Below are 14,610 nucleotides of genomic sequence, written 5' to 3'. Positions count from 1 at the left end.
CTAGAGGCCCCAAAGCGATGACAAGGTTTCAGTAGCTAATGGGTTGAGATCAAAGGAGAGCCATTTTATGAGCTGAATAGGAAACGAGATATAGAGGTTATGGGGTGAGAAGCATAGCTCTATTTATTTTACGTAAAAAGTTGGTCGCTGGAATCTATCAGGAATTAATGTGTAGATAGAGCATAACAGTGCAGCACAGGAACAGGCCTTTTGGCCCACAATGTCTACCGAACGATGCCAAGATAAACTAATCTCATCTGCCTGCACATATCACTTAATTCCCTGCATATTCCTGCTTCTGTTAAAAGCCTCTTAAACACCACTATCATATCTGCCTCTGACATCTTGACAGGCTTGAGCAACCAAGTGGACCGCTCCTGCTCCTCATTCATATGTTCGGTAGTGCTTGCAGCAGAGGGGGGGGAATATGACATCTGTGGCCTGAGCGATCAGAGGAAGTAGCTGTGCATCTCTTTAATCAAGCAGAATCAGTAATTGTGAAATAAACAATGCGACCAGTGAAAATTATGTAAAATTATGTAAATAAAGTGAATTCACTGTCAGGCTGTTACATAATGAGGAACAGAGATGCAAAAGAGGGCTTTCATTAAGAAAGACAAAAAAATTAGTATGAGTTCATGTCATATTGCTGCACCAGATATAGAATACAAAAGAGTAAAGAAGTACTTGCTCTAAGTATAGGGCTTTGAGACAGCACACATCAATTCTTACAATCCAGCCTCCTTATTTAGGCAAGGATATATTTGTTTTGGAGACAATTTAGTGCGCGTTTACAAGATTGATTTTGGTTTGAAGGTGGCTGTCTTCAAATTGAGAATATTGAGGAGAATGAGTGTGCTGCTCTGGACTTAAGGAGAATAAAACATCTCATTGAAATGTCGTGAAGCAGTGTAGCAAGGTTGATGCTCTGACGATGTTGCTGCTGATGAGAGAATCTGAGACAAAGTGACAGAATCTCAGGACAAGATTGAGGTGAGGAGGAATTTCTTCTTGTGTGAATCTTTGGAATCCTGTGCTCCAGACATTTTTGCATGCTGAATTATTACCTGTATTTAATTTTGGAACACAGTGGAATTGGGAGCTTGAGGAAGGCTTGTATACACTGGAATTTAGAAGGATGAGAGGGGATCTTATTGAAACATACGAGATTATTAAGGGATTGGACACACGAAAGGCAGGAAACATGTTTCCAATGTTGGGGGAGTCCAGAACCAGGGGCCACAGTTTAAGAATAAGGTGTAGGCCATTTAGAACGGAGATGAGGAGAAACTTTTTCACTCAAAGAGTTGTAAATCTGTGGAATTCTCTGCCTCAGAAGGCCAATTCTCTGGATGCTTTCAAGAGAGAGTTAGATAGAGTTAATGATAGTGGAGTCGGGGGGTATGGGGAGAGGGCAGGAACGGGGTACTGATTGTGAATGATCAGCCATGATCACATTGAATAGCGGTGCTGGCTCGAAGGGCCGAATGGCCTACTCCTGCACCTATTGTCTATTGAAATCAGGCAAGGGAATAAAGTTGAGAGCAAAGTTCAAATTAGTATGCTTTTATTGATGGAGATATGAGACCTTCTATTTCTTTGTACTTAAGCACGAATAATGTCATTTAACACATATTTTTACAGTAAACCATGGCCCATAATGTGTTCTGTTTTATTGTTTAATCTATATTTTAAAAATTTGGATTTAAAATGTTGTAATTTGACATAAATGGGAACAAAAAATGATTTTGAGTGCAATGATGCTTTGGGGAGATGTGACTGTTAAAATTTAATAACTTGTTTTAACAGGATAGAATTGATGCAGGATTACCCACTGCTGTTGTGAGTACAGTATATATAATCATTCATTTCTACTTTTTTATGGTATTGATTAAACTGCTTGTTTAAATGTTTAATTTACCTTCGTAAATGAGAGAATGGTTATTGTGAGGGGAGTTAATTGTTTAATGGACAATAGAATGCTTCAGGATCATCAATAATTAAATTAAATGATGAATGAAATATGGGATCAGGCTGGGCTTCTCTGTCTTTTATCTGTGATCTTTTAACTCTAAATTAGTGATTTTTCATTGACAGAATTCTCTAAGGTGCTCTTCTGGATTAAAGTAGATAATCTATTGATCCGACCAGTACCCAAGATGATGTGGTGTTGAAATCAGGCGTACAGAATCTTGAAGGAGATTAGTCTGAAGAAGGGTCTCGACCCGAAACGACGCCCATTCCTTCTCTCCTGAGATGCTGCCTGACCTGCTGAGTTACTCCAGCATTTTGTGAATAAATACCTTCGAGGGAGATTATGAAGTCATTTGATTTTGACTATATGGTCCTAGGATATCTTGGCACTATATTTAAATAGTACCAAAAAGTACCACCCAAATTGAAAATCTTGCCCTGTAAATAGTGCATTTGGCAGGCATGTCAAGTTTCCGCAGATTTCCGCACTTTAAAAATCCATTTACCGCGCTTTTTGCATGATTTCCACGTTTTTCACTTTGCCAAAATCGCGTTTACCAACGGAGAAATCGGATCAAAAAAAAGAAAGAAAAGAAAATAAACACTAGGGTTCCGCTAGAGGTCGTTGGGGGTTCTGCGTGAAATAGGCTTTTAATCATTGAAATCCGGACAAAATTACGAGAGCCCACTTGAAATCCCCCCGCCCTGGAAGTCTCCCCAAAAATGTGGCATCTAGGCTGGGCAAGGCAGCCAATCTCCACCTCATTGGGATTTCCACGGCTGATCGGTGGTTGAATTTGCAACCTGCACCGGGGCTCTGGAACTCTAGCCCAGCACATCTATCCCCATAGCCGACTTCCTTGGCCGGCTGGATAAACCAGCAAAGTTCTGGAACCAAGAGTGCCAGAAAATCAGTGGTGGGACTGCAATGAGTGGACTTAACATCGCCCGGTGTGGCCGCGGGACGTTTCGGTGCCCGGGGCTCGCTCGGCAGCGGGGCCTTCCATCCCCTTGCGGGGGCTGTGCATGTCGTTTGCCTCGGTAGGGGTCGAGCTGCCTGTCCGTGGGTGCGGGGGGAAGAGAGGGGAAGTTTTGTTGCCTCCATCACAGTGAGGGGGTGTTTGGAGTCACTGTGATGGATGTTTGTGTTGGGGTCGGGTGTCCTGTGTTCTTTTCTTTTTTACTGTGTTTTGTGGCTGCTGAAATTTCATTCGGTGTTTGTGCCGAGTGACAATAAAGTGTTGTTATGTTATGTTATGTTATAAAATATTAAATTTAAGTGCAAGATTATATAACTAAATTAATTAAAATAATAAAAATGTTATTAGTATACAGTGACATATTCACGTTATTTTGTAATGTCTGTTTTTACTTTGAAATGCACTAAAAGAGGCTTGAAACGGGTAATTTTGGGTGTCATTTTTCAAAGATTTTCCAATTTTTTGACCCCTGCTGTGCAAGTGCTCGGTTCTTTTCCTCTTTTTTTTTTTACCTCACATGCCTAATTTGGTGATATGCCCACAAACAGTGTTATGGAAGGGGGTAAAAATTAAGATCTAATTTATGAACTTTCTTTTGTGCTTTAGAAACATAGATAGAAACATAGAAAATAGGTGCAGGAGGAGGCCATTCGGCCCTTTGAGCCAGCACTGCCATTCATTGTGATCATGGCTGATCGTGCATAATCAATAACCCGTGCCTGCCTTCTATCTTTCTATTTTGTATACTCATTTTGGCACATTGATGTAGAAATCAGTACTTTGATGTCTTGTTCCTTAATTTTGGTCTTAACTTAAAATAACTTCAAATGAATGCCGCAAAGAAATGCCAATCATATTTTCCAATTGGTGCTATTTCACCAGAAAACGATGGCAACGTGATCTTCTCAGGACTTACTTGATTGCTACACAGTTTACACATAGAAACTGGATGGTGGAGTGCCTACTTTTAATGTGTCTGTTTCGAGAAGATGGAACTTTGTGGTTGCCTTTAGCAGTGATAGAGTTTGTGATTCATGGTTATCCAGCAAGCTGGAAATAGTATAATGTAGCCAAGAATCAAATTATTTTTAAACATACTTTTCCTTCTCTAGGTTGTTTCAAGCCTAATAGCAGTGGGAACATCACATGGACTGGCACTTGTATTTGGTAAGGTAGAAATACAGACCCTCCAATTATTTGTTTGCTTATTGTATCAAATTCTAATAATATTGAAGAATTTAAATGAAAATTTCTCCATGAATTTGCAAATATTTTCAGTTAATCAAATTTGTGAAATTGCATTTAAGACTTTATGTTTGAATTTTTCTATATGTAAATATTTGTCTTCAAAATTGTACCTGTCTACAAAGAGTATAGAAAATTAATAATTTTGAAATTGGACTATTCTACCAAATTGGTGTGATAAGATTGAAAATTATGGGTCTTGAACCCATCATGTTCAGCTGAGTGAAATAAATAGGAAATATTCGGCTGCGGTTTAATCATTCCTAACATGCAGGCATAGAGTGATACAGCATGGAAGCAGACCCTTTGGCCCAACTCCTCCATGTTGACCTTTATCCCATTTGCCCGTACACCTTTAGTCTTTAGTTTAGAGATACAACGTAGAAACAAGCCCTTCGGCCCACTTAGTCCGTGCTGACCAGCGATCAACAGGTACTCTAACCTATACACACTGGAGACATTTTTTTTACAATTAACCTGTATGTCTTTAGATTGTGTGAGGAAACCAGAGCACCTGGAGAAAACCCACGCATTCACAGGGAGAATGTTCAAAAACACTGTACAGACAGCATCGGTAGACAAGATTGACCCGGAGCTATGCTGCCCGTATACCTCTACTTTTCCTATCCATGTACTTGTCCTAGTGTCTTTTAAATATTGTATTTATACCTGCCTCTACCACTTCCTCTGACATCTCATTATACATACCTACCACTTTCTGTGTGGAAAATCTTGCCTTTTAGGTCTCCTTTAAATCTTTTCCCTCTCACCTTCAACCTATTTGTAGATTCCCTTAACCTGGGAAAAATACTATATTAATCCATGCTTATCTATGCCCTTATGTTTTTGTAAACCTCTGTAAGGTGATCCCTCAGCCTCCTTTGCTCCAGGAAAAAAACACTCATCATATCCAATTTTTATAACTCCAATCCTGGCAACATCCTTGTGAAACTTTTCTGACCTTTTCTAGCTTAATCACATCCTTCCAGAATTGCACATATTATCCCAATTGCACTCTCATCAATGGCTTGTACAGCTGTAATATAACTTCCCAATTCTTGTACTAATTTCCCTATCTGATAAAAATAAGTTTGTCATACACCTTTTTCACCACCTTGTCCTCAAGGAAGCATGTATTTGTACTCCTTGGCCTTTCTGTTTAACAACACTCTCCAGAGTGCGTAGGAAAATAACCTTCGCTCAGTCCGCCTTAACCAACCTGATCTCCCGGTGGCTGAGCACTTCAACTCCCCCTCCCACTCCCAGTCTGACCTTTCTGTCATGGGCCTCCTCCAGTGTCGTAGTGAGGCCCACCGGAAATTGGAGGAACAGCACCTCATATTTCGCTTGGGCAGCTTACAGCCCAGCGGTATGAACATTGACTTCTCTAACTTTAGATAGTTCCTCTGTCCCTCTCTTCCCCTCCCCCTTCCCAGTTCTCCCACTGTCTTCCTATCTCCACCTATATCCTTTCTTTGTCCCGCCCCCCCCTGACATCAGTCTGAAGAAGGGTCTCGACCCGAAACGTCACCCATTCCTTCTCTCCAAGATGCTGCCTGACCTGCTGAGTTACTCCAGCATTTTGTGATACTTTCCAGAGTGCTGTCATTTAGTATAAATGTCCTGTGCTGCTTTAACTTCCCCAAATGCATCACTTTGTACTTATCCGCATTAAATTCCATCTGCATTCCTAGGCCCACTTTCCCAATTGATATAGACCCTATTGCAGCCTAAGATCAGCTTCTTCTCTGTTCATTGCACCAATGTTGGTATCCTCTGCAAATAATTTAATCAGTGTTCAATGGTCCCATTGAATGTAATCCTGGGCCAGCATACATTCTGGCCATGTGAACTCGTGTTGAATATTAGGATACACATGTTTCCAGGCAAAGGAGGTGGATTGGTTCTTCCTTGGCTTTGGCGTATTTCTATTTGAAAATATTATGATCCTATTTTAATTTTGGATTTATAAAATGCTATTAAAGTTAAAACAAATAACATTGCTATGAGTCATGTGGTGTTTCTCTGTTAGATTAATAAAATTGTGTAAATTACAAGATTGTAATTGGTTGTGAAATCATTGCCAAAATCTTTTAAAGAACATGGTCGAACTTCAAATCAGTAGGAGTATTACACATGTAATTAATTTTGATTAGGACAAAATGCTTGCATTTAAATAGTTCTGAAAAGAGTCATCATTATGAATTGCATTTGGGAGGCAGTGACTCATGGTATTGCTTTACTTGAAGTGTTCCCTTACTGCTAGGCAATATCACCTTGGTGTCAGAAGTTTGTTTCGTCAAGAGCAACTCCAGACCTGGCTAAATATTGAAGGGAGTGCTACGACAGTGCTCTCTAGAGCCATCTCTCAGGATTGGTAGACATAACGATCCAGTAAACTGACAGCGAGTTGAGTCTTTTGGATAGGTTTATTATTGTCGCACGCACCACGATGCAATGAAAAACTGTGCTATCTCGACAAATCATAAGTGCATCAAAGTAGTGCATGGGAAGAAAAAATACTATGTGCAGAATATAGTGTTACAGCAGCAGAGAAAGTGCAGATTTAAAAAAGTTCATCGACTAGCATATAATCACATCGGACAAAAGAACAACAGCTGTTCTTGAATCTTTTGGCATGTGATTTCATGCTTTTGTTTCTTCTGCCCGACGGAATAGAGGAGACGAGAGAATGATTAGGGAGTGAGTGGTCCTTACCATTATTTGATCTGTACCATTATTTGAGGGGGAACATAATGTTTAGGCACAGTCAGCATAGTTATGTGCAAGACAGGTCATATCTTAAAAACTTGATTGAGTTTTTTGAAGGGGTGACAAAGATGATTGATGAGCGTAGGCCGTGGATATTGTCCACATGGACTTTAGGAAGATAATTGACAAGGTCCCAGATGATTAAGATGCATGAGATCCACAGTGATTATGTAGTTCAGATTCAGAACTGACTTACTCATAAAAGACAAAGTAGTGGTGGAAGGGTGTTATTCTAGCTGGAGGTCTGTGAAAGATGGTGTTCTGCTGGGATCAATGCTGGGATATCTATTTGTGGTGTAAATAAATGACAGATGAAAAGATAGATGGGTTGGTTACAAAGTTTGCAGACAACACACAAATTGGTAGAGTTGTGGACAATGAAGAAGGCTGTCAAAGGATGCAGCAGGATATAGGTCAGTAACAGATATAAATGGAGAATGGCAGATAATACGAAAGTGAGGTGTTGCCCTAATAGGACGGCAAATGTAAGGGGAAGGTATAGAGTTAATGGCAATATCTTTAACAGCATTGATGTGCAGTGGGACCTTGGGATCCATGATCATGGTTCACTGAAAGTAGCAAGATAAGTAGAGCGAGCATAAGTCGGGGCTTTGAGCAGAACAGTCAGAAAGCCATTTGCAACTTTATAAAACTTTTGCCCACCAGATGTTGCTTGGCTTAAAGAATTAGAGCTATAAGGAGACGTTGGCCAAACTTGTATTGTTTATGGAGTGTCAGAGGTTGAGGAGCGATCTGATAGTAGTTTACAAAGTTATGAGAGGCATGGATAGATAGATCAGTCCCTTTTCCCCAGGGTGGAAATGTCAAAATATCAGAGGGAATAGTTTTAAGGTGAGAAGGGGAAAGTTTAGATAAGATGCGTGGGGCATGTTTTATCACGCAAAGCGTGATAGGTGCCTGGAAAGTATTGGCAGGGGTGGTGGTGGAAGTAAATACAATAGTGGCTTTTAAGCTTTTAGGTAGTCATGCAAATCTGATGGGAATGGAGGGATATCAATCATGTGCAGGCAGAAGGGATTAGTTTCATTTGGTGTCATGTTCGATGCAGACATGTTGGGCCAAAGGACCTTATCCTGTGCTATACTTTATATGTTTGAAATAATGGCACTGTGGCACAACAACCTGAGTTCAATCCTACCCTCCATTGTCCTCTGTGTGGATTCTGTAAGCTTTCCTTGGGTTTTCTTTGGGTACTCTTGATTTTTCTTCTGAGTCACAAAGATGTGCGGGGTGATAGAATAATTTGCTATTGTAAAATTGCCATTGTTATGTTGGTGAATGGTAGAGTCTGAGGAATTAATGGAGATATGGGAAGAATAGTTTACAAGGAAAATTGGTGTGGATGATTTTACTGAGTGAGCCAGCATAGATAAAATGGCATCCTTCCATGTTGTAAGGACACAAGTGTAAGTGGCACCAAAACAATTTAGTCAGCCATCTCATTGTTGTTTGCGTGGTCTTGCAGCGTGCAAGTTGGATGACATTTTGTGATCCAAAAGTAATTCATCGAAGCACCAAGATTTTTCTTTGCAATGTGATAGAGCTATGTAAATGCAAACTTTGTAAATGCACAGTGATCCTACTGTCTGTGATATGGATGTGAAACACCACATTTATATATAGTAAATTGATGCTTTTATGTTTGCTTTTATTTTGTAAAGTGAAGGTCGTGCAATGTTGCACCAATCTTTTTGTGATATGTTTCTGTTCCGTGTGCAGAGTATTGTGTTTCTAGAGGGAATTTTAACATTTTTACGTGTAACGTGCCGAACATTGAATGCTGACTTGTGATCTCTTCTTTCTCTTCATGTCGTCCTGGATGTATAGGAAAAGGTACAGAGCACAGAGGTGTGGGTGTACCTAGGGGTTTGCTTGTTTTCTGCTTTTTTTTTTACAAACTGAGGCTCCAATAATTGACATAAAGTGAAATGCATATTTTGGTGTCAGAGGTTGCAAATTTCCTTTAAATTTAAGTACTGCATGTCAATTTAATCTTGGTGACTTTTTTAGCAAGCTGTCTGCATTATTCAGTTAATACAACAAATTATAAACATTTCTTCTGTTTTGTGATTTTGTTTTTGGTTTGTCTTTTTATAAATCATAGGTTCATAATGAAAAACGGATATATATTTATCTTTAAAACAGCACAACTTTACAACAATTTAAATCAAAATGTAATCAGACAAAATTAATGCCTTATTACATAAAGAAGTAATGAACCACAAAACCAAATCCTTGGGCAAAGAGGTAGGATTTAAGTAGCAATCTAAGGGAGAAAAGAGAAATAGATATGTGGAATGATTTGAGAAAATAATTCTTGAGCACAGGCATTGGCAGCTGAAGGCATGACCTCCAGAGGGCAGTGAGAGAGTGACTATTTTTTTCTTCTATTTTACATCATGTCACCATTAATGTTGAAAGCTGTGTGGATAACAGTTTTTGGAGGGATTCAAGGATCAAGTTCTGGGAAAGATGGGCATCAATGTGGGAGGTAACAACTGTTCAATGACCTAGGAGAGGATTACCTGGTGCATTGTTGTATAGGTCAAGTTTTTTTCCCAGGGTGGGTGGTGAGTGTGATGAAAACAAATTTGCAGTGAGAGACAGCTTGCCCCTGAGGTGACCAAATTGTTCATGGTACCAGTTAATATGTGAGCCTGGAGGCATAGTTGAGTGGCTGGCTACTTGTTGGAAGTAGGACTGAGGATATGGAAGATGTTTGCCTGGGACATGATAAACTTGAATGGTTATCAAGTGGGAAATTAGAGAAATTAGGGAGATGCAACTTTGATACTTGGGCAAGGATGGTGTTTAAGATGGTTGACCGGATACACTCAATCTGAGTATGTGTACTATTGGAGGTGTACATGGAGGAGAGCAGTTTAAAAACTGCACTGAAAGAAATTGGAAGGGAACGTCTTTGCATTCCAGAATGATCCTGAGACGTGTTCACAGCCAAAAAATGATACTTCATGTCATTCAGTCAGATGTGGCCATATCAATTGTCTTCCATGTAGATTGTAGTCTGAATTCCTTGTACTTGAGGGAGTCGCGATGAAGCATATATCTGGTGTAATCAGGTTGAGACAATAGGAATTTTTAATTGGGACCATGGCATCAAAGATGATATGTGATTGTGCAGATCAGTATGCAAAAGATCAGGGTTAATTGAAAGCCAGAGTCTAGACAGTTAAGGCTTTAAAGTGTACATCTTTGTGAATTTGGAGTGTCTTTCTCAGCATTTATGCAAGCACCATTTTCTCCTTTAATAGTAGGTAGAGGTGTTTCTAATACTCCTTTATCTACCAAAATCTGGGAAAGTTCATTGGTGGTAAAGGTCATTTTGGTTTGTTTGATTCAACAGTTCTAGAGTTTAAACATTCAGTAGGTCTCTTCCCTTCCCTTCCCAGTGACCATCTTTCTCTCTCCATTAGATGCTGTCTGATCTGCTGAGTTTCTCCAGCAGTTTTATGCTCCAGCAAAATATATAATTCGCTGCCTGTATTTTTATTCAGGTTCTGATATCTTGCACCACTGCTGTTAGGATCACTTTTCTAGATGCTTTATTCAAACATATGACATTGTTTGTTAATTGTGTGCCTCGTTTATGTACTCTCCTTGTCCCAGCTCTGCTTCATTTCATGCCCTCATCTTTTAATTTTTAGCAAGATAGTAGATAGTGTTTTAGGATTTAATGCCAAGCTTCTCTTAGGGATACTGAACTCATTGCACTCCTGAACCTAATCAAATCTGCTCTTTTTAATTGGAAGTCAACATTACTGGATTATTTTTTAATTTGGGTTCCAAAATAACTTTCAATTAAAATGAATAGACCATGTTGTAATAAGATCTGTGTAAACCAAATTGACTTCTCTGCTCTCTGTACCTTGGATGCCTGGCGAGTATCTTGTGGGTAGCCCAGTTTACATTCACTGCCTTGATGCCATTCTTAAGATATAACATCATAGCAGCACATAGCTCATCCCTAATGGGATGAACAAATACCTTGTACAAGCCCAGTATCTCATCTCTTACAGCTGTTCCTGTTACCATATCTTAGTCAGCTGAACTGAAAAATTCTGCACTTATTAACTTAAAATCACTTTTTAAAAACTTTGGAGCCCAAAATTACTTGGAATTAAGGCAAATAGATTATTTGTCCCTTCTCTCTACACTTCATATAGCCCAAGGTTGTGTAATTAGATGCACTCTATTTCCAAAAGATGGTTTAATTGATGAAAAATATATACCCTTAATTTGGGTTCCACAAGCTTGTAATATGGCTGTTTATAATTTTAATCACAAATATATCTGTTGTCTTGACCAGTTAAGATGTTAATGATAGACACTGAAGAAGGGTCTCGACCCGAAACGTCACCCATTCCTTCTCTCCAGAGATGCTGCCTGTCCCGTTGAGTTACCCCAGCTTTTTGTGTCTATCTTCAGTTTAAACCAGCATCTGCAGTTCCTTCTTGCACATAAGATATTAATGAATTGGTTTTGGCGATAAAAAATGTAATGTGGAGATATTTGGCAGAAAGTGAAGCATAATGTGGTGTCTTTAATTTAAACAATGATCACTAATAATCAGTAAACTATTAGTACTCTAACTTTTGTATCTAACGGTAATTGCCAATAATTTTATTGCTAGTAAATTATACTTGTGAAAATAACTCTGTTAATCTATGAGACTAAAATCAGTGCAGTTTTAATTTTTTTTTGAGTTTTAGAGTTTTTAAAATTTAACCCATTCATAAAATGTTGTACCTTATTGTAGATTAGTACAAAATTTAAAATTATTTTAATGCATTTAAACATATGATAAAGGTTTCATGCCTTGCTCATTTCTATCTGTTGCACGTGACACTGCACACCTCTTTTTGTCTCATCAATACATGGTAATCACTCGCCGGTCTCCACATCTTGGCCTTATGACATTATGGGTTTGCCTCCACCTTCTAATTACCCTTTATCAAAAAGATGTTTGCTTTAAAAGACAGTCATCTAATTTAAAGTGGAGTTTTATCGGCAAAGGAAAAGCTCACAAAGCTACACAGTGAAGTAGGAGAAATTAGATTTAATGAAAATAGTTGAATTTGAAGAGCTAGTATCAGAAATGGTGTGCTCTGTATGGTACCTTCTATTTTGTATGATTCCACAAACTGAAAAGCTTTTCCCCGGGTTGAACTGTGAGCTAGCTTAGATGTCAGTTTGCTTCCTTAGAAACAATAGTACTTTGGGAAGTTTCAGGGTAGACAGGGTAAAACTACTAAAAATGGAGATGGCGTCAAGGGAAGGAGAAATAAATAAAAGGTTAAATAAATAATAGCGAAATTCGGGGGTATATTTATATCAAAAGTATCTGAGTATCTGAGCCAATATTTGTTACAGTCAAATGTCAATGGAAGGTACATGGTGCTTGACTTCAACTGGCATTCACATGCCCAGGAGAGTTTCCCAAAGTTAACATTTGCAATGAATGACATGATCAATCTTTTAAACACTTAATTAACTCCCTTTGCTGGGGTCTCCCAAATTCATTCTTTATTATTGGATTTATCAATGCGGATGGTGGAAATAAAAGCAGAACATGTTGGAGGTTGTCAGGTTGGGCAACAGCTGTGGAAATAGAAATAATGAGTTAACATTCTACAAGTAGGGTGCCTGTAGATTTATTCTGCATTAAGTGAATTGCTGATCAATTCAGAGAACAGTTCAGCATCTACCACTGGTCTAAAGTCATGCATAAATCAGACCAGTTATGAATGGTAATTTTTTCTTTCCCTTGGGCATTAGTGACCAAGTTTTATTTGAACTGGGAAATTTTAAAGTAACTATGCTATTATACCAGGTTTAAATACTTGCAATTGCCCAGCTGCTATGCTGTCTTTCTGATTACCAGTTCAGGTGTTAGGTGTTTAGATCAATACTCCAGGAGCCTAATCATATGGAAACCATTCTTTTTCCTTCCACCAATGTTATTCTCATATGAATTCCTAAAATAAAGTGCATCGGCTGAGAAGGCCATTGGGTCTATCAAATCATTTAATTTCACAAAACTGTTGTCATTTTCTTAATTGTCATTCAGTACATAATTCATTTAATGCTTGAGGACACTTAACCCATTTTTTGTATCTGAAGTAACATGCACAAATCTAACTAAGCTCTTCCATTTGACCTGGTGCAAGAGTCATAAGGTTAAATCCCAGTGCAGTAACTCCACCGTACAATCCAAATAGGGCATCTGTTAGTACTGAGGGAAAGCTGCAGTATTGGAACTACTTTCTTTCCAATGCAACTGTAAATGCAATTAACTCAAGCAGATTTAAAAGGTACTATAGTCTTCTTTGAAGAATCCTTCCAGTCTGCAGGAGATCATTACACTGCCTAAGTTGGTAATGTTGTACTGGAGGCAATCATACCCTTCATAGGAATTTGAACAGTACTTAAAAGGAGGGTAATTGGGGGAAGAGCAGGGAACAGGGCTTCATAAAAGAACTAATGTGTACTGAATTGTCTGATTTGCCACCTTTTGAGCTGTACTTTGTAACTTGATAATTCATGCTTGAAACAACATTTAATGAAATCCCAGACAATCTGGCTGTTTATTTCAGAACTGTTTGTGCTAATTGGCTGCAATGCAACAAAGTCTACACTCCAAAAATGCAGCTGCTTTATTGGTTGGAGTGCACTTCCGGGTGTGCTGGAGTTTAAAAATATGCTATATTAATGCAGGCTTTTCATTTTTTTGGATATGCTTTTCTATCCTACGTCTTATGGTGTTTGTATGAAGCCACTACTTCTATGATTGCTCTTTTTGCTTTTGGAAGATTTATTTGTTTTCAGCATCTTATATTTTTGCTTGATCTTGCCATTTATTTAGTGGTATTTTTTTTGTTTGAATATTGAGATGTTTTGAGTTCCATTTGTTAGCATCTTATTTCACAGACCAGTTGTGGCTTCCGGAAAGGTGAAGAATAGAGCATGTTAAAGATGGCCATAAATTTGGCAATGAGCACATAATTGTAAACCGTGTATTCTAAAATCAGGCCAAGTAACTTTCTCCAAAAAGAGTTTAGAAATGTGTTCATATTCTGAAAATCATTTTTATAAATAATTGGAGGATCCTAAAGGAAAATATTTTTTCTAAGATGCATATACCTGCCAATTTTCTGCAGTTTTTAGATGCAAAGATTTTGAATTGTACTTTCTAGATGAGGCTAATGATTGGGTCATAGGTTGCCTGTGAAAATACATAGGCATGTAATAAGGCTTGGTTTCTGAAAAGTCTTTCTCTTTCAGATCCAAATCAAGCTCTGCGGCTGTGTCTCGGGAGCACAGCCATGGGGGCTCAGTACGGAGCAGTATCTGCACTCAGTATCAACAGTGACTGCACTCGTCTCCTCTGTGGATTTGCCAAGGGTCAGGTAGGCATAGTTGATGTATGGCTGTTATTTTGTAATGGAGCTAGGATGCAAGTGGAGAACTACCATCCTTGTGGCTCTGCCTGTGGAGGCAGCTAGGAATGTCAGCACATCTGCTTATAGCTTCTAACCTCCATTTTTCCAGTTATCACTCAGGGCAAGCATTTAAGCTGGTGGACATGTGCGTTTATCAA

At 38.8% G+C, this 14,610-nt stretch overlaps 1 protein-coding gene across 3 annotated transcripts in view; it reads left to right on the top strand.

Moving 5' to 3' along the window:
- Positions 1-14,610, top strand: part of vps8 (VPS8 subunit of CORVET complex) — a 432,205-nt gene that overhangs the window by 13,659 nt on the left and 403,936 nt on the right. For all 3 annotated transcript variants that reach the window (XM_078403484.1, XM_078403485.1, XM_078403483.1), the window contains exons 5-7: positions 1,810-1,842; positions 4,067-4,121; positions 14,295-14,419. In XM_078403484.1, the coding sequence (XP_078259610.1) occupies positions 1,810-1,842; positions 4,067-4,121; positions 14,295-14,419 (213 nt within the window). The remainder of the gene's footprint in view (positions 1-1,809; positions 1,843-4,066; positions 4,122-14,294; positions 14,420-14,610) is intronic.

The sequence above is a fragment of the Rhinoraja longicauda genome, chromosome 8 (assembly GCF_053455715.1).
Source record: "Rhinoraja longicauda isolate Sanriku21f chromosome 8, sRhiLon1.1, whole genome shotgun sequence".
Taxonomy (NCBI): Eukaryota; Metazoa; Chordata; class Chondrichthyes; order Rajiformes; family Arhynchobatidae; genus Rhinoraja; species Rhinoraja longicauda.
Note: the sequence above shows the minus strand (reverse complement) of the source record. Positions and strands in the feature narration are given on the sequence as shown.